Source organism: Molossus molossus, unplaced genomic scaffold (genome assembly GCF_014108415.1).
Source record: "Molossus molossus isolate mMolMol1 unplaced genomic scaffold, mMolMol1.p scaffold_m16_p_21, whole genome shotgun sequence".
Taxonomy (NCBI): Eukaryota; Metazoa; Chordata; class Mammalia; order Chiroptera; family Molossidae; genus Molossus; species Molossus molossus.
This window is the reverse complement of record NW_023425357.1, coordinates 21,883,731-21,904,078: the sequence shown is the minus strand read 5'-3', so window position 1 is coordinate 21,904,078 and position 20,348 is coordinate 21,883,731. Positions and strand designations below refer to the sequence as shown.

The following is a 20,348-nucleotide window of genomic DNA, read 5'->3' as shown; positions in this document are numbered from 1 at the left end:
GAATGAGGGGTGACTAGTGGAGGGCTCCCAGAAGTCCGTGGCTGAGCGAGAATTGGCCCAGAGTGGATTATTTCCCCTAAGTGTCTATGCCAAACCTCTGTCTACTGAAACCCTCGCCAGTGTCCTGCCGGGTTCTCCGCGCTGCCTGACTTGGCCCAAAGACCCCTGGAAGTGTGTGAAGTTCCAGGTGCCAATGATCAGTGCTCGGGTGTGGGGCCCACGTGTGGGTACCAGAGACCCCCCACCCCTCACAGGTCTCAGCAATAACAGTTCCTGTAGGCAGCACACCTGTCCGTCCACCTGACGGCTTCATAGGGGTTCAAACAGGGCACCTGTCCTCTGCATGAGCATCTGCAGTTGTGTGGTGGGTGCCCCCAAACCTCTGATCGACCTGCTCAAGCCTCCCCAGCAGCCCTGACAGATGCTCTCCAGGGCTCACTGAGGGCTAGGTCATCCTCACGTAACCTTCATGGCCACCTGCAAGGTGTGTATAACTGCTCCCCTTTTACAGAGATAAGAGAGGCCCAGGCTGACAGGGTGAGTGAGATACGTGGTGCAAGGTCCCAGGGGAGTGGAGAAGCCATCAAACTAGGAGCCCGGGTGTTGGCCCCCCATGAGGGCGTGATGCACGGGCCACCGCTGTGGGTGTTTCCTCCAGAGCCCAGACACACTTGCTAAGATTTCATGTCCTCCTTCCAGCCCCAGCCAAGAGCCTGGGATATTGTGCTCCTCTGCTAGACCGTGCATGTGTCTCCACTGTTCTCTCAGGCTGGCTCCTCTGGTTTGTTTAGATCCAGATGTGTGGTCAGCTCCCTGCAGACAGATCCACGCTCTCTTGTGCTCCTGCTGGGTCCTGCATGCAGCGACACTGCGACACACGCTGCCTGTTTGCTCCTTCCCCACTGGCCCTAGAGCTCTTGCAGGGTGGGGACCGTGTCTGACCCTTTCCCTCTGGACATCCAGCATGGTGCAGGCACACAGTTGGTCCTCAGCACTGGACTATTGAATTGGTGAATGATCAAATGAACGGGGTTGAGTCTGCCTATTTGGCTGGGAGCTTCTGCAGAGGGGCCCGAGAATCCCCTTGGCTGTCGTTGGCTCTGAGCCTGGCAGCAGGGGGTGGTCGCAGCAGGTGTGTGAGTGAATGAATGAGCCCTCCGTGGAGGCAGTGCAGTATAATGGGTAGGCGTGCAGTTCTGGAATCCGACTCCAGGGACACAACTCCCGGCTTTCCCTCTTCTCTTAGCTGTGTGGCTGTGGTCAACTTACCCAACCACTCTGTGCCTCCAGTTCTGTCCCAGGTCGCGTTCCCCAGAAGGTCGTGAAGGACACCCTTCCAGCAGTCCCTGGTAAGGAAGTAAAGGGAACAGGGGAGGAAAGGGTGTGGTTTCAGGTCAGGTCCCAGCCCGGCCTGGCCAACAGGGAGCTCTGGAGGGTGAGCTTGACCTGAGTTGTCCTTCCTGGGGGCAGAGAGCTGGGCTTATGCCTCGGGCTCACCAGTCATGGTCCAGGGAAGTCCTGGGTGGGAACAAAGACATGTTCAGGCACTTTGTTCTTGGGCACTGCCAGGTTTGGCTTCCAGAGATCCACAGGTGCTGGTTTTAGAAGGAGGAGACCCCCTCAAGACAGGGTCCCAGGGGACCTGGGTGGAGGACCACATCATCCACTACATCCCCTCTTCAGTGAAACAGGGGTGCTTATATGAAGCTTAAGGGAGGGCAGAAATCTGAGCCTCACACCTGCCGCCAGGTCAGCAGAATCGTGTGTTAACTAATATTCTTCCACCCTGCTGTGAGCAGCCTCTCAATAAATATTTGCTGAATGACTAAACCAGCTTTCCTACTGGTTAAACTGGGTTCACAGTTGCCACCCAAATTGGTTATCAGACGTCTCTTTGTATCCAGGCTACTGGGTACAAACGGGTAGGAGACCCCAAGCAAGGAGGGAGCTGTTGCAGGTAGTGCTCTGGGAGCACCGGTCCCCCAGAGGGACCTGTGCCGCTTCAAGACAGCCATCGTTCCTGGTCTTGCCGCCGGTTTCGCTGTGGTCAAAGCACTCAGTTGCCTCTGGCTATGGCTCTCTTGTTTGTTGATCAATTTTTGCACCTACTATGTGCCAGGCACTCTTGCTAGGTATTGGGAATCAAGCAGACAAGATACGGATTCTCTGCTTGGCTGCACAGGGGTGACCGTGTGGTCGGGGCTGTGATGGTACCGTAGACAAATTGATGGAGTCAGTGAATAAAAACTATGGAAAAAAATAATCAGGAGAGGGGAATGTCAGGTGACAGAGGAACACTAGTTCTTTTACTTCTTAAAGTTTTTATTTTCAAATAATTATAGATTCACGGAAAGCAACAAAGATTGTAGAGAGAGGCCCTGTGTACCCTTCACGCAGGTCCCCCCAGTGGTTACATCTTCCATTTCTGCGGCGCCTTATCAAAGCCAGGGCGGCTGACCAGCTACAGTGTGGGTGTGTGGTTTCTGTCCTTGGATCACTCGTGTGGATTCACGTAAGCACCGCCTCCATCAAGATACAGAGCGGTTCAGTCACCCCAAAGATCTTCTCACCGCCTTCCCAGCCATGCCTGTCCTCCTCCCCACACCGTCCCTAACCCCTGCCAAGCGACAGTCTGTTCTCTGTCCCTACAGTTTTGTCACGTCAGGAATGTCATACCGTGGAATCATACAACATGTGACCCTTCGAGGTTTGCATATCTTCTTCATCAGATTCCCAAAGTCCCTGCACAGGGCCACACACTCTCTCCTCTGCTCCCTTTTTCTTTCCCCCAGACTTTAGGCTGTACTTTCAGAAAGGGGCATGCCCTTCCATACCTAGAGCGCACCGATCAAAAGCAGCAAATTCACACGAATGCAGGGATGGGCGAGAGGAGGTTGACAGTCACAAGTACACGAAACACGGAGTCTATTCTTGTGTTATTTTCCACATGAACAACTGTAGACCTAGTCTTGCCCACCCCTGTATATACTGTTATCTACAGACCTGACTCAAATCCACCAACTGTCCCACTAATGTTCCTTAGAGCAAAAGATAAAGATATTTTTTCTGGGTCCAGGATCTGACCCAGGATCGCAAGTTGCATTGAATTGTTATGACTCTTTTCATCGGGAACATTCAGTGGCCTTTCCTTGCATTTCTTAATGATGGCATTTTTGATGAGAGCAAGGCGTTTATCTCCTGGGCTGGCTCTCAGGGTGTGTGGGGTTCCCTCAGCAGGAGATGTGTTAAGGACTGTCCAGGAAGGTCCCAGAAGTGGTGTTCCCCTTGGGGCACATGTCTGGGGCCATACGGTGTCATTCCGTGCATCGCTGATCATGGCACCGATTCCTTGGTTACTGTGGGGGTCTGCCACGTGTCTCCACTGGGAAGCGACTATTTTCCCTTTGTTAATAAGTATCTTGTGGGACCTCCTTTAAGACTGTGTTAATATCTTATTTCTCATCAAACTTTCATCTGCTTTATAAAAGTAACTTCGATAGAATTTATTAAAATTATTTTTTCTTTATTGATTTTAGAGGCAGAGGAGGGAGAGGGAGAGATAGAAACATCGATGAGCGAGAACATCAATTGGCCACCTCCTGCATGCCCCTCACTGGGGTTCAGGCCCACAACCTGGGCATGTGCCCTGACCGGGAATCGAACCGGCAACCTCTTGGTGCACAGGTCGATGCTCAACCACTGAGCCACACTGGCCTGGCTTGACCGAATTTTTTACTGAAGCAAAACTTGCCTACAGGAAAGTACACCCAGTACCAGTTCCACTCAATGAACTAGGACAAAGTGAGCACCCAGCAGGCAGCAGGAGGGTGTGCTCCAATCAGGTTCGGAGGGAAGGCTTCCCTTGGGAGGGACACGGAAGTCCAGGCCTGACAGGATGGGGGTTGGGCCTGTGAGTTTCTGGGGAAGGACAGTCTGGTGGAGGGATCTGCGAGATTCCAAGGCCAGGAGGCTGGACCAAGCTAAGCTGTTTGACAAACAGCCAGGAGTCTGCTGGGGAAGGGGGGGGGGGGGGCAGGAGAAGTGGGGTTGACAGAGGGGGTCAGATAACCGGGCCTTCGTGGGCCAGTTTGAGGAGTCTGATTTTACTGCACGGGCTCCCAGATCCCAGGATGAGATCCCTGGAAACAGAGGTAGCGGAGGGGGGAAGCGAGACAGGAAAAATAAAGGGTGTGTTCTCCCAATAATTACCCCCGTGGGCGACTGGATCCCGATCCTCTGGGAGGGTGCTGGGACACAGTGTAGACCGTGCCTCCGGCTATTAACTCCGGATTTCTGGCCCAGGATGCCAAAGGAAAATCCTTCAGGCGAAAAGCCACAGCAAGCACACTTCACACGGAGGTGAGTGTGGAAGGATGTGGCCAGCTGCATCTGCTGTGGGGAGTCATGGAGGGCTTTGAGCTTTCTCTGTGTTCATTTGTGCAGGGTCACTCGGACTGTTTCATGGGGGATCGAAGGCAGGGGAGCCAAGAGCGGGAAGGGGGAGGGGGGGGGACGCCATCTCTCTGCTTCCCTGCTCAACGAGATTCCCAGCGCCCCCTTCAGGAGTTCTCAGGGAGCTGAGCCTGAGGCAAGCTTCACCGCACCTGGGAAAAGAACATCATTCTCTGTTCTGTCAACTGCCCCACTGAGAACTACCCCACCCCTCAGGCACGGCCTCACTGGGAGCCTTTGGGCTCCAGGAACTTTCGAAGGGAGTAACAAGGACCTTTGAACTCTTTATTATATTAAAAAGCCAACAGAAATTGTACATTCAGCTTCCTGGTTTAACTAAAATATTAGCTCATTCATTCTCCATTCAACAAATATGTATTCAGTGCCTCCTTGTAAAATCTCTCTGTTGAGGGGAAGTTCACCCTTTTTGACCATTTTGAAGTGTGCAGCTCAGTGGGTTTTACTATATCACAAGGTCCTGCCCCCATTCCCTCTAATTCCAGAACATGGTCATCACCCCCAAAAGGAACTCCATACCTCCAAATCCCCACCTCACTTCCCAGGCCCTGGCAAACACTAGCTGCTTTCTGCCTTGATGGGTGTGTCTAGCCTGGGACAATTCACACGAATGGGATCGTACAATCTGTGCCTTTAGTGTCTAGTTTCTTTACTTAGCACGATGCTTTCAAGGTTCATCCATGTTGCAGCATGATCAGTACTTCATTTTTGTGGCTTAGTAATATTCCACCACATGGATGGGCCATGTCCTGTTTATCCACTCACTGCTGATAGACATTTGAGCTGTTTGTTTTCAGCACCTTTGTTTCAACTGTAAATGTTGCAAAGTGCCAGGACTTGGTGGAAACCACAGGGATGGTAGGGATCCCTTTGCAGGACATCTCACTTGGTCCAAGGATCAGGAGGGGCCTCTCAGGAGAAGGGACAATTCAGATAAAACCTCAAGGGTGAGCAGGAGTTATCAGGGAAAGAGTTTGGGCAAGGGGTCCTGGGGAACGGACGAGGGGACAGCTCAAGGAAAGGTGGAGGTGATGGGGTTTGGTACGGCCGGAGCGGGGAGGGGAGGCGGGACCCCGGGGCTCTGCTGTGGCATGTAAAAAAGTCTGGACTTGAACGGAAGGAAACGGGAGTAGTGGAGGGTGACATGAAGAGCCAGGCATCTGGAAACCGGGCTGGGGCTGAGGGATTTTCCAGGATGCCAGGACTTTCAGTGCTAAGAGTGGGACCATTCTAGCCAAACCCAATGGCTGGGCAGCCACCGGTGATCACGGGGAGAACAGATTGGAGCGTGTAAATATGGAAAACCTGAGGCCTCTTTGCTTTGAACTGGAATTCTCTTGACACTGGGCAACAGGCCTGGAGGCTTTTGAATTTTTTAAATGAGAGTCGATTTTGAAAGGCATCAGGTGCTGTCAAAACCCACAGATCATACAACACCAGGAGGGAATTCTCATGTAAATTATGGACTTTACACATGGAGAGCTTCTCCTTCAGCTATAACACCTTCTCGTAGGTTCCATAACTCCCCCGCGCGCACACACACACGGTCATGTCTTCCTCTTCTGAAACCTTTTGTTAAAATAGGTTTCTTCATACACCAGGTCCAAACAATTGTTAAAGAGTACTAAGGAGCCCTGGCCGGTTTGGCTCAGCGGTTAGAGCGTCGGCCTGCGGTCCTGTGAGACCCGGGTTCGGTTCCCGCTAAGGGCACGTACCTTGGTTGCAGTTTGTCCCCGGCCCTGGTTGGGTCGTGTGGGTGGCAACCACTCGATGTGTCGCTTTCACGTCGATGTTTCTCTCTCTCTCTCTCCCTCTCACTCTATCTGAACAAAATATCGAAAAATGTCCTCGGGTGAGGATAAAAAAAAAAAAAAAAAGTACTAAGGAGAAGGATTCCCAGGCCTGTCCCTGCCAACAGGGAAATGTCACCCCGGAGAACATCGTGATGTCTGCCGTGGCTGTGGGACAAGGAAGTGGTGACATCTGTGCTAGGTATTTACCTCCTGGGATTTAGCAAGTCCCAGGACACATTCATGCGGCTCCTGGTGTCATGTTCCACAGGACTGTGCCCTGTCTCCCCTGGTGGAATTAAGCCCCCCAGAAGCCCAGAAATGCCCACAGCTGTAGGGAATGCTCAGCCAGTGATTCCCCACCATTGAGCAGCACAGGGCTACGGCAGGAGTGACAGAGTATGATGTGAATAGTGTCTGGAACAGGCTCTGAGTGTGTGTGTGTATGTGTGTGTGTGTGTGACCATAGTTTGGGTACAAATGTATGAATTGTTGCACATAAGTGGGTCTCACTGTGGTGACACAAGCTAAGGGCCTTGAGTCCTCCCCTTCTCTCTGCTTGGAATACTGTCCACAGGGGTTACTCGTCGTCTCATTCAGGCTCAAATGCCACCTCTCCTGACTGCTGTCGCTACAGAAGCCCCACCCCCTCTCCAGGCCTTATCTCGTTTCCCTTTCCTCAGAGCATCGCTCACTCCACTCGTGTCCTGGGCTGTAGCAACAGCGACCACTCACTAGCTGGCTTAGGTCTGGTGTCTCCCAGTGCTGAAGGCCGAAGTCTGAAATCAAGGTGGCAGCAGGCCACGCTCCCTCTGCAGACTCTCGGGAGGGTCCTCCTTTACCTCTCTCGGCGCCTGGTGACCCCAGTGTTCCTTGGCTTGTGGCCCCATCGCTCCAATTTCTGCCTCCGTCTTCATGTGGTCCCCCTGTGTGTGTCTCTCCTCTTCTGTCTTTTATAAGGACACCAGTAATGGCATGTAGGTCCCACCCAGTTAATCTAAGAGGATCATCTCAAGATCCTTAATTGCACCTTCAAAGATTATTTTTCCAAAGAAGATTACATTCCCAGTTTCTGGGAATTAGAATGTGAGCATATGTTTTTTTTTGGGGGGGGGGGGCACTGCTCAACTCCCTACATTTACTGCCCTGCACTGGGTTACACAGTGACTTGTTTGCAGCCTGGGGTTCCCATGAGGAGATAAGATACAAGAGTGAAGAATAGCCCTGGCCAGTTTGGCTCAGTGGTTAGAGCGTCGGCCTGCGGTCTGGAGAGACCCGGGTTCGGTTCCCGCTAAGGGCACATACTTCGGTTGCAGTTTGTCCCCGGCCCTGGTTGGTCTTGTGGGTGGCAGCCACTCGATGTGTCCCTTCACGTCGATGTTTCTCACTCTCTCTCCCTTCCTCTCTCTCCCTCCCATTCTATCTGTACAAAAAATGGAAAAAATATCCTCGGGTGAGGATAAAAAAAAAAAAAAAAAGAGAGCAGAATAAAGTCTGTTGTATTCAGGGGTCTCTCTCCAATGCCACAAAGCAGGTGCTTAAAAATATTTGCTGCCCTGGCCGGTTTGGCTCAGCGGTTAGAGCATCGGCCTGCAGACCAGAGAGTCCCGGGTTCGGTTCCTACTAAGGGCGTGTACCTTCCTTGCAGTTTGTCCCCACCCTGGTTGGGGTTGTGTGGGTGGCAACCACTCGATGTGTTTCTCTTACATTGATGTTTCTCTCTTTCTTCCTCCCTCTCTCCCTCCTGCTCTATCTGAAGATAAATGCAAAAATGTCCTCGGGCGAGGATTAAAAAAAATTATATATATATATTTGCTGAGTGAATGCAAGTGACTTATCTCCCTAACCTGCATTTTTCCAGGTTATATGATTATATTATTGTCTGTGTGCAGAGCTATTTAAGAAACAAACAGAATCAAGGGTTTATGTAAAGAGACATAACTACATACTAAGTCCTAAAATTAAAAATATATACGTGTGCAAAATATGCCCTTTGTATACTATACCCCTTCTTAAAAGGATGCCTTCAAATGCCAACCTTATAATCTGGGAGTGAGGTTTATTACCAAATAAATTTCAGGTGCATGGGGATTGTATTGAGGCTTCCCAACAGGATCTGTTGTTGGGAGATAATTTACGGGAAAGGAAATGACACCGTTTTCCTGTAGAGAGTGAATGGGAGTTGGAGAGCGTGACCTCATTGCTCAAGGTGCGCAGAGCAGATATTCAAGAAAGGCTGCTTTGGGCCGAGTCCCGCCCTTGACGCCCGGTGCTAGCCAAGACATCAGGGTCACTCGGCTGCAAACCTCAGAAAGTGTCCTAGCAAGCTGTCTTGGCTGGATTGGTTCGTTGAGCATAGACCCTAGAATTCTGCAGTTTGAAGGCAGAACAAAAACCCTTGAAGGGAAAATACCTTGAAGTCAGTGGCGATGACCACGAGATTCAAACAGTGACAGAGCTAAGAAAGGATGTTGAAAACAAACATAAATAGCAGGGTATAATTCTGTGGTGGGGGGGGGGGCGGTAAGCCCATACAACAAAAAGGCTCAAAAAATAATTTGGTAGGTAGATGAAATTACTAAGAATAGAAAAAGAAAGAAGAAAAATCACAAACAAAATTTCTTTACACCTGTAAGAGAAAATCAAAAGAGATGCTATAAATAGTTGCCTCTATTTTTTAAATGCTTTCGGATAACTCCTGGTAGAATTTTCAATGGGGTGTTTATTCAGAAATCAAAGTAAAAGATGACATTAAATGGCGTCAAATACCTCAAAAAGTATGGGAATAAAATGTGAATGCGGATGATAGAAGACAGTCTTATGGTAACAACTATAACAAGGTAGGCAAAATACACTTCCCTATTTTAAGCAAATGATCTCAAATTAAATTAAAAACAAATTTCAATAATCTGCTGTTTTTAGAGAGATGTGTTCAATCAATGTTTTTGTCTACCGTGCCTGACACTGAGTGGACACAGTGATGAAGAATTCCGGCTGTCACAGAGCTTACAGTCTGGGGGAAGATGAAACAAGGCAGTCAAAAATAAGATCAAGTATAGCTCACACAGCTTTAAGCCATGGGGAACAAACAGTGGCAACACTGACTCTATAAAGTAGAATTTAAGGAATATGTTTCAATGAGATGCAGATGGCATTAAACAGTTACAAGACTTATAACAAATGTGTGCATAAACCCTATGCACTAACCAACAAAGAAGCATAATACAAAAAGCGGAAATTCAGGCATACAAAGGAAAAACTGGACAGGAAAGCAGTTAGATTAGGAAGTGTTAACCTCTTCATTATCTTCCTGTGTCAGACCAAGTAGTCAAAAAAAAAAAAAAAAAGACATAAACAATACAACTAAAAAGTAAGAATGAATAGCTACAGCCCTGGCTGGTTTGGCTCAGCAGTTAGAGCATCGGCCTGCGGACCAATGAGTCTCGGGTTCAATTCCGGTCAAGGGCACGTACTTGGTTGCGGTTTGTCCCGGCCCTGGTTGGGTGGTGGGGGAGGCAACCAGTTGATGTGGCTCTATCACGGCGATGTTTCTCTCTGTCTCTCTCTCTCCCTCCCTCCCGCTCTATCTGATAAGTAGAAAAATATCCTCGGGTAAGGAATTTAAAAAAAAAAAAAAAAAAAAGAATAGCTACAGAACTAATTTACAAAAGAGTACAGCTTACCAATACCCTTATGAAGAATATACCAACTTTTCTCATGCCATTGAATACTTACAAAATATTGCACACAAACCACCCACAAAAATCTCAATAAATTAAGAAAATTTAGTAGACATGTGCAGGCTACATTTTTTTTTTATCACAGTGCAACAAAAATAAAAATTAAATAAACTGAAGCCTAAGAGTACCCATTCAGCTGCTTCCAGTCACGGAGCTTATCTCTTTAACTGTTATATCTGTGGTCTACTCTTTTTTTTTTCCCCCATCCCAACTACCCAGAATTTTCCTCCTGAATATCCTGGGCATTCTCAAACCTGATCCACAAATTCCAGCCGTGGCATCTTTGAGTTGGAGCAGAGGCCACAATGATGGGACCCAAGAGGCCGAGCTTTCAAGAGAAAGGCATTTGACCAACACATTACTCCCTGGATGTGTTGTACCACCTGCAGAAATGACACCTGAATAACACCCTTGGGGAAGCAGGAGGTTCTATGCCAACAAGGCATTTTTCTTCCCTTGATCCAACACTATCTTAAAATAACAGAATTCAGTTGGAAAGAACCTGAGAACTAACTAAGCCAGGTTCCCATGTATTCTTTTTTTTCCCTTTTTGTTGTTCAGATAGAGCGGGAGGGAGAGAGAGAGGGAGAAACATGGATGCAAAAGGGACACGTTGAGTGGCTGCCACCCACACGACCAACCAGGGCTGGGGACAAACTGCAACTGAGGCACATGCCCTCAGCAGGAACCGAACCCAGTCTCTCTGGAATTCAGGCCGATGCTCCAACGGCTGAGCCAAACCGGCCAGGGCCCCATGTATTCTTTCATATTAATAATGGAATTTCCCAAGGACCCACTAATGTCAGGTACTACTAGCTACTCTCCCTATGCAAACATGAGCTCAGATCCGTACACACAGGCCTGTGAGGTCAGTTACAGACATCTCCCCTTTGCTCCTGCACACCCACTCCCCACTCTCTTCCCTTCTTCTTTGGGTTCTTGTCTAGGAGGCTGTATCCATGGCTTCCTTTCAGAGCCTCTTCCCTCTACTAAGTTCTCAGCTCCACCCTGATACGTCCTCCAAGTAACAGCTTTCTCTCCTTCCCTTCCCGGCCTTGGCTGGTAGCATGTTTTCACTATTGCTAATCTTGGGAAATTGCATAATCCCTCTGGTTTCTTCACACCCTGTCCACACCTTTGTAAATAGTCTGTTTATCAAACCCCAAATCACTCAGTGTGAGGGTATCGTCTGTTTTCTCCTGGGATTGGGACCAGGTAGGTAGGGTCATCCCCGTTTTGTGGATGAGTAAACTGGATGGATGCTTAAGGTCACATCTGAAAGGGACAGGCCTGAGATTCAAATCCGGACTGATTCACAACAGAGTTATGCTTTTTCCATTATTCTTGGGCCTTTGTTGGAATTGGTGGAGTTGGACAGCACAATTCCGGTAGGCTCTTTTGTTTCTGTAAAGGGGGAGGAGGCCGGATAAACAAGAAGGGCCACCAGAACATCCCATCAGTTTGAACAGGGCTGAGGTGGCCACTCCTTGCAGTTGAGGTAAGTGGCAAATATTTGCTCAAAAGAGGCAGCACAATTTAATGGACAAATACACATGCCATGCCCTATAGTCCATAAGCAACCCCACTCTATAGATGAGAAAACTGAGGCACAGAGGAGTGGCACAGCCTTCCCCAAGGGGTGGGTCTTGTTATGGATTCTAGTCCCATAGGAAGCCAAAGCCCTTACACGTTTCAATTCATCCCCTTGGAGGCTGGGCACTGTCTACACTACACATTCACTCACATTACTTTGGGAGGCATTTGAACTCAACAAATTACTCTGGTGGTGATGATGCCACCCACATACCCTGTGCCAAGTCCTGCCCTTGACCTGAACCCTTCCTATGCGACACTGTCCATTAAATCCTCTCCATTTTACTATGAAGGAGGCACTGTCATGCTGATCATTTTATAGATCAATGAATTAAGGCTCTGAAAATTCAAGAAACCTGCCTGAGATCCCCCAATTGGCAAGTGCAGAAACCCATTCTGCAGATGAAAATAAAAGGCCCCAGAGACCACACAGAGCACAAAGTCTGGAGGTGGGGGGCCCTCAAGATCCCCTCCCACTCAGGTTTCACTCCCAAGGTCTTCACTAGACGGGAGGTCTTGGCCTTCTTCCATTACGAGTGGGAAGCTGCTGCTCAGGGAGGCCACGTGGCTCATCCACGGCCACAGCAGTGGTAGGAGTGTGACTCAGCTCCTGTCCACCTGCTCCCAGCACCTCGGGGTTGACCACTCAGCTCCCCAGGAGAATCACCTAGTACCTAAGTGTTTGTTCAAGTCCATCTTTCCCGCCAGCTCCAGACCCAAGGACTCAGGGCAGGAAGGGGGTCTGGAAATCCACATCTTATTTTATTGTTCTCTATTGATTTTTAGAGAGAGACAAAGGGAGAGGGAGAGATAGAAACATTAAGATTGGCTGCCTCCTGCATGCCCCCCACTGGGGATCGGGCCCACAACCTGGGCATGTGCCCTGACTGAAAATCCAACCTGCGACCTCTTGGTGTATGGGTGGATGCTCAACCACCAAGCCACACTGGCCAGGCTGGGAATTCATACTTTAAACAAAAGTTTGCTTGCCCTCTTCCTCTCCACCCCCTGTTCCAGGTGACTGTCATGATCTGGAAAGTTTGGGGCTCAGCCCAAGTTCTGGGGCGCACCTGCAGCTCCTGGGAACTCCTTGGGTCATTGCCCCCTAGAAAGTCCCTGGAGAGCTCGCGGGGCGGGGTGGGGCCAGGTGCGCCGAGAGCGGCCGGGTGCACAGCCCCGCCCCGGGGGCTGGGCCTCACCTGTGGCGGGCAGGTAGGCGGCGCCCTGGAAACCTGGCCCTGGTCCAGGAGGCTTGGGCGCGCACAACCAGCCCCAGCCTCGCCAGGGATCGGGACGCGCACGCAGGGGCGGCTGCCGGAGGGACAGGAGGCTGGGCGAGGGGCCTCCGCCTGCTCACCATGGTCGAGACACGCTTCTCCAAGTTCCTGCAGAAACTCGGCTTCTCGGGCGCGGACCATCAGTACGAGCCGCTGGAGACTGGCGAGTTGGAAACCTTGGTAAGTCTGGACGACCGGGCTGGGGGGGAGGAGGGGACTCGGACCTGACTGCCCACCCTACGCCAACACCCCAAGACCCTGTCCGCTTGCTGCGTGCGCGCTCCTCCAACCCGCCCTGCACCCCCTGGTTCTAGAGAGAAACCATCTACATAGCAACGCCAGCTCGCGTTTCTGCTCGGGCCTGGCGCTCTCGCCAATGAGCCTCCTCCTCCAGCCCATTTTGCGGATGCGAAACTCAGGGCGAGGCACGTTAAATAAGGCCCTCAAAGAGCATACAGCTAGCAAACGAACGTAACCTAGCTTTCTTCGACTCCGGAAAATTGAAATCGGCGGGTCTCCACACCTAGGTTGCTATATGGAGTTTTTAAAAAAACTACTTGAATTGGGGCAGTGATGCTGGAAAGAACAACAGCAACAGAAAATTGTTGCGCACACGTTTTAGCAATCATAGAAATAATGGTGAAAATCAAGGTAACAGTAGCCAGGCCTCCCAGCTTCTCTTCCCGTGTCTCCAGCGCCCTTTTAACAAACCATTGAGATTTGTATGTTGACATTTTTAAACTCCAGGTGACCCTCTAGGATAAACCAACAAGATTCTCAGGGAGGGCAGTTTTTACCAGCTGACAAACTGTGTCAAAGTTGTCCCTAAAAAAGCCCTTTCACTTGGAGAAGCCAGAGATGACTGGTGACTGGTGACCCTACAACTTTCTCCTTAACTTGTCAGCAGAACTCACAGCATAATGCAAGGGCAGAGGGCGCTGAATTTCTGCAAAAGCATCTCTGGCACATTGTAATGTCTTTCTTTTAAGCTTAATCAGTCATTGAAAAATAAAATTCTGAAATAGTCCTCTGGAGGTGCTCATGAGACTACAACCTTGCCTTTTCTGGTGAAGGGAAACCTCAAAGTTAAACTTACTTTTTAATGTTTAATGATCAGCTGGAAAAACTTGATTTAAAATATTTACTTTTCCTCCCAAAGAATGACAGTAGCCAAGACATTTTGGTTGTAGGACTCTTAAATATGTGTGCATTAAAAAAATTTTTTTTTCTTTACTGATTTGAGAGAGAGAGAGGGAGAGAGAAATGCATTGATGAGAGAGAACATTGATTGGCTGCCTCCTGCACGTCCCCCACTGGTAATCAAGCCTGCAACTCAGGCATGTGCCCTTACTGGGAATCAAACTGGTGACCTCTTGGTGTATGGGTCACATTCAACCGCTGAGCCACACTGGCTGGGCTAAAAATAGCATTTTATAAATGGATATTAGCATGTGAATTCTGGCACTAGGGTGGTAGACCACAGAGCTGTGTAACTGGCAGTTCTCAAATCTCTACTTTTCTGAAACATGGTGTGTATTAAACATGGATTGGGTCTAGAGTTCTCTTATTTTGCCAAAATCCGTTTCTCTATTTATACGTCATGCAATGCATTTTGTTAAAAGAGTTTGCCAACGTGATTGCCTTTTCTGTGTTCTTTTTCTATTTTTTTTCTTTCCCTCTTTTGATTATTTTCATTAAGCTTGGTATTTTTCAAACACTCCTGATGTGTGTTTGGTTACACATCTCAGATTTTATGAGATGTCCGGGTATCATCCAGGTGTGCCAGGTATGGGGATGAAATAACATGAACAGCGATTCTGGGGTGAATTTGATCTCTGCCCCAAAGTGGACTTCATTCCCCCAGAGCTTTTAAAAAGGGCCTCAAGGGTGGGAAAGTCTTCCCCCGTCTGTAGGCTGTGGCCCTGTGTTCTCAGCTGCACCTGAAGAGGGTGTGTGATGACACGGCAGTGTAGCGTGACGGGCATGCTGCTGCACCAGGCAGCCAGCAGTGAAGGCAGGCGGAGAAACAAAGTGTCCTGTCTCTAAAGGTGACCTTGTGCAAACCCAGGAAATTATAATAAAGGTAATGAGGAGCGTGGTGAGGAAGGGAGGCCAATCTGGCGAGGTAACCTGTCTACTGCCCGCTCAGCTCATCACCCCAATACCTCTTTTGCTCTCACACTTACACCATCCAATTTGAACTCTTTTGCTCTCAAGAAAATTGGGAAAAGAAGCAAAGTCTGCTACAGTGATTGTCTTCACCACAGTCCTAACTCTTGTATGAGCACACGTTGTGTGCAGCGTCCTGGGCAGTCTCTGGATCTCCTGAGCACTTTGCCAAGTCACCCAGTTATAATAGTAGTTATGATTGAAAACTTGCTGTGTCTCCTCCTGAGTCTGTTTGGTTCGAGAGAAGTTTTATTGTAACCATGAAAGAAAGGTGAGGATGTCAAGGATCACAGTGGGGCCAGGCGCTAATGATACAGCTGTGTACAAAACAAAGTTCATGGGGGAGGCTGACCGCCAACAGAGAGACCAAGAGATGTTTAAGATCCAGAGATAGGGATGGAGAATAAAGAGCAGAGTGACTGGGTGGTTGAGACGGGGACGAGGGTGGACCCAGAGTTAGAGGCGGGAACTAAACACAGTTCTCCTGGCTCTGAAGACATCTCATTTTGGCTGCATTTCCATTGTAATGAAAAGAAAGGTGTAGGAGAAACCCCCTTAATTACTGGGGGGGGGGGGGGGAGCTTCTCTCTGCTGGCCTGATTGTTGGGTAAGGAGAACGTTGGACCAGAAATTCCTGCTTCCAGGATGACTCTATGAAAATTATCTTGGACCCTCAGGGCTCCCATCTCTTAACCGAGACTGCTATGGCTCCATCCTGCAGTACCTTCCTCCATTGGTGCTGAGTCATCTTCCTGGGGCTCCGCAGGGTGAAGACTTTGCACACTCACTCTTGTGGTTGTTTGCAGGTCTCCAACCCCGGGTAGGGCTGCCTCAAGGGTGTTTCCCCAAAGATGAATGGCCTAGCCTGTTCTCAGGGGGAGGAATTACTAGGGCGTGAATACGGGGAGGCAAGAATGATTGGGGGCTGTCTTAGAGGCTGCCTTCCACAGTGGTAGGAAGAAATAGTTTATTAATGAGATCATTCACATGGAAACCAGAAACACACGTGGCGCAAAGCCTGCTCCAAAGTGATCTATTTTTGTTAGTGTTTTTATTAGTCTTGCGTTCTAGTCTTTATTTAGACTCTTTTTGATTTGATTTTGATAATGCCCATGCTGAGAATGTCTAATTACATGTCCATGGACAAAATGCCATTGAAGCGGCTTAAGAATCTGTTTGCTGGTTTTGTTTAGGACAAGCAGCCTGTGAAAGCCAGTCTGAAAGGCTATCAGTGGATTACTGTAGAACTGGCTGGTTCACTTGAGGAGGTGAGGGTCAGGCATTGTGGAAAGAATATTTCTTCACTTGGTCTTGATTACCATACTCATCGACTGTGGCAAACAGCTATGTACAAAAACTGGATTCACAGTAAAGTCCCGCTAGCGATATGGTAACACTTCTCAGTGGTTCTACATTTTAGAGTTGACTCACTGATGCCTCATCCATTTTTTTTTCTCTCTGAGCCACTGAGAAACTCTCATCCCTTCAGTGTGTTATGTGATTGTTTTCACCAAAGCAATTGTGACCGTCTCTCCCCCAAATACCAGCATACTGACATTTAAGTGACAGTTTCGCCTTCATTGAATTATATTCATAAGTTTTTAGAATCTGCTATCTTTTATGAACCAGGAACTATACATATTTTTTCTTCCCTTTTCCCACCTCTCTAAACTTGTAATAATTGTTGTCACAAACCACAAGAAAAATGTGCACAATATGAAATTCTCCTTCACACCCCCCCCCCCCCTTTTCTCCCATTTTCCTCCTTGGTGTGTGTGCGTGCTGAGGAGGGGAGGTACTGTTTGCATCTAATCAGTTTGCAGTAATCAGATTCCTGCTTGCTTGGGCGGTCCTGGCCCGTTTTGTGCAGTTCTAGAAAAGCTGTGGTTCAGAGCACTGTGATCCAGGCTCCCTAGATGCACATTCTGGTTCTGCCACTTGCCAGCAGAGACCTTGAGCATGTTCCTCAATTTGCCATGCCTCTGTTTTTCCTTCTGTATAATGAGGTCATAACTGTCCACACAGCAGAGATGTGTTGTGGAGTGCAATGATCATGCAAAGCATTTAGGGCAACACCTGACCACAGTAATTATTTTTCACATCCAACTCTGTAAGTTTTAAAAACATATATAGGATCATTCTGTACAACTGCACCCTCCCCATTCCTGCAGTGTATACAGTTCAGGAGCAGTGTTCTTGCTGTGTAGGCATTTTTACTTAAGCCACCCCCTGTTGACGGGCATTTAGATGGTTTCCTGTTTTAATGGTCAGAGCAATGTTCCGGGGGACATCTGTGGAGGCACCATGATCTTTTGAATCCTTACAAATATCCCTGCAGAAATCTGAGGCTTAGAGAGAGAAGTAACTTGTCCAAGGTCGCACCGCTCCCCCAGGAATTCGAATCCAGGGCTGCCTGAATTCTATGTTGGAGTTTTCTCTACTTCTACTGGCCAGGTTTCTCTTCTATAAAGTTGCTGTTTTCCCCATCGTAATGAATACGTACTTTATGGAGAGGCCTGCTGAGGCTACGTCAATAGCCTACTTCTCAGACCAGTTTTACTCTTTAGTTTTAGCATCCGTTGATGATCCTTGCCCGAGTCGATTATTTTTACAATGTCTATGAAAAGGTGGTTTTCTGCCCTGGCCGGTTTGGCTCAGTGGTTAGAGCATCGGCCTGCGGTCCAGAGAGACCCGGGTTCGGTTCCCACTAAGGGCATGTACTTCGGTTGCAGTTTGTCCCCGGCCCTGGTTGGTCGTGCGGTGGCGGCCACTCGATGTGTCCCTTCACGTCGATGTTTCTCTCTCTCTGTCTCTTCCTCTCTCTCCCTCCCACTCTATCTGTACAAAAAATGGAGGAATGTCCTCGGGTGAGGATAAAAAAAAAAAAAAGGTGGTTTTCTAATTCTGTCATTCCTCCCTCCTTTATTACTTGGTGTCCTGGTGTAAGGAAGAGCTTCTCCTTTCTTCTATTTATTTGATCATTCATTCATTCATTCATTCATGTATATCATTGTCAAGTCATGGATTCCTGTTTTATTAAGCGTGTGAAATCGGTTACTATTTTTTATTTTGATGCTCAGCTTGTCCCAGATTTGGCCAACAGGAGCCACTTCATGGTGACATCTTAAATTCTGGACTTTTTTTTTGAGCATGTTCTACTTTCTGGCGTAATAAGAAATTTCAGCCTCAGTACCTTCCCTGCCCCAGCTCTGAATCAGCCGTTTCTCCCAGGATTCTTGGCTCCTTTTACAGAAAGAATGGTATCGAGAACCTGATCTGGTGTAAGGTATGCTCATGCTATTGGGAATTATGGCTTGTGGGCCCTCTCAGAGGAGGGGTGTGTGTGTGTGTGTGTGTGTGTGTGTAAAACCATAGATTCCAGTAGATTCCACAGGGTCTGTGCCAGCTCTCTGTATCTGTAACTCCCTTCAGCAGTGAGCAGGGCAGCTCTCATCATCCTCGGTATGTTTTCTTATTGCACAACCCCCCTGTGTGTAATCAGTCTCCTCACTTTGCCAGCCTACTGTTGGCTCTTGGTCTAACTGGCCACAGCCTCTCTTGGCCATCTCCTCACTCCACCCTTGACTGCGCGGGCTGCCTGTAAACAAGATATGTACTCTGGATGTCTCATTTTGTCCAATCGTCATTCTTTGCTGCCTTGGGTCACACTACCATCACACGCACGCACGCACGCACATACACACAGCACAAACAGTACCTAGATATAATTTCAAGGATTGGGAAACACCACTGAACCCATCTTGACCTGAGGCTGGAGTTGAAGAAGCCCTGCCTCAGCAATCCTCAGTGTGGGTCTCTTTATTCCCATTTTACAGAGGAAAAAACTGAGGCTCAGAGAAGTCAAGGAACTTGCTGAGGGTCACACAGCTGATAACCAGGGGAACTAGAATTTGAGCCCCGATTAGTGAGATGTGGGCTTGGGGATGCTCCCTCCCCCTAGTTTGATGAATTTAGGGGTTTTTCCCTCCTGACATTAAAAGGTGTTGGGCAGGCCTTTTAATTTGTGGTGATGCTCTTGTTCTAGGCTCCAGCCTCCTATTTCCTGTGCTCTGCAGAGTGCCAGCCTCCTCCTGGCTCCTCTGGGCACAGCCTTTGCCCACACTGTGCCCTGCCTGGGGCTCTTCCTCTCCCCCACCTTCCTGAATTAACATCTGCTCACCTGCTCTGTCTTTCAGTTACCGAGCATCCCTTTTACGAGGAAGCCCCCTCCCCCCCTGTACCGGCTCTGCCCTCAGGCTTGTCAGGACTGGTTTTTCCTTCTTTGAATCATCAACTCTTATTGTGGTTCAAGATTCAAAAAGGGTGTCCAGCAGGAGTCTCTCACTTCTGTCTCCCAGCCCCAGTTTGAGGTGTGCGTTATAATCAAGCAAATATTCTTTTCCTTTTTGCTTTATATAGGCTGATGTGTTACAATATTGGTCCCTTTTTCTTTTTTCCCCAATCCATTGCTAGTGGTACCACCCGTTGGGAAAACTGATTGGCAGTGTCTACTCTAACTAAAGCTGTGCACACCTGTGATCCAGCAGTTCAACTTCTGGGTATGTGCCCAGGAGAAACGAGGGTTTATATCTGCTCAAAAACGGTTCATAGCAGTGTTATGTATAATTGGCTCAACTAGACACAACCTAAGTGTCCAACCACATGCAAATAGTTAAATAAATTATGGCACATTCATGCAATGGAATACTTGAAATACTACACAGCAATGAAAGAGAATGAATTGCAGTTATGAAACCATGTTCATGGAACAACACAGATAATCTTGCTAAAATGACACTGAATGAGAGAAGCCATACGTAAGAGTACCTAAATATGACTTCATTTATGTGGGGTTCCAGAATAGGCAAACAAACCCATACTGATAGAAGTCCAAATGTTGGTCAGCTCTCACAGGGTTTCAATGGGAAAGGGGCACAAGAGAAACTTCTGGAAGCTGGAGAGGTTCCATGCTGCATCCTGGTGGGGTTACGCAGGAGTATACATGTGCAGAAAGGCATCCAGGTACACAACTAAGATTGATGCACATGACTGTATGTAGGCTATACTTCAATATATGTTTAATGTTTTCCATATAGAAAAGTTATCACTAAAAAACTTTCATGACCTTATTTTATTTCTCTTTAATATATTTTTTTTCTTTTTTAATGGAGATTTTTTCTTTATTGAGAAACTTAAGATGGGTACATCAAAGAAAATAAATTTCTGGGGTGGGGGGGGATCAAAACCCATAATAGGAAGAAAAAAAGTTAATCCTGTCTGGGGCCACAGCAGAATCCAGAGACTATACT

At 48.3% G+C, this 20,348-nt stretch overlaps 1 protein-coding gene across 1 annotated transcript in view; it reads left to right on the top strand.

The window, feature by feature from the left end:
• Positions 1 to 12,951: 12,951 nt before the first annotated feature.
• Positions 12,952 to 20,348, top strand: part of ATP2C2 (ATPase secretory pathway Ca2+ transporting 2) — a 69,715-nt gene continuing 62,318 nt past the window's right edge. Inside the window, exon 1 of the mRNA XM_036274470.1 lies at positions 12,952 to 13,050. Coding sequence (XP_036130363.1) covers positions 12,952 to 13,050 — 99 coding nt within the window. The remainder of the gene's footprint in view (positions 13,051 to 20,348) is intronic.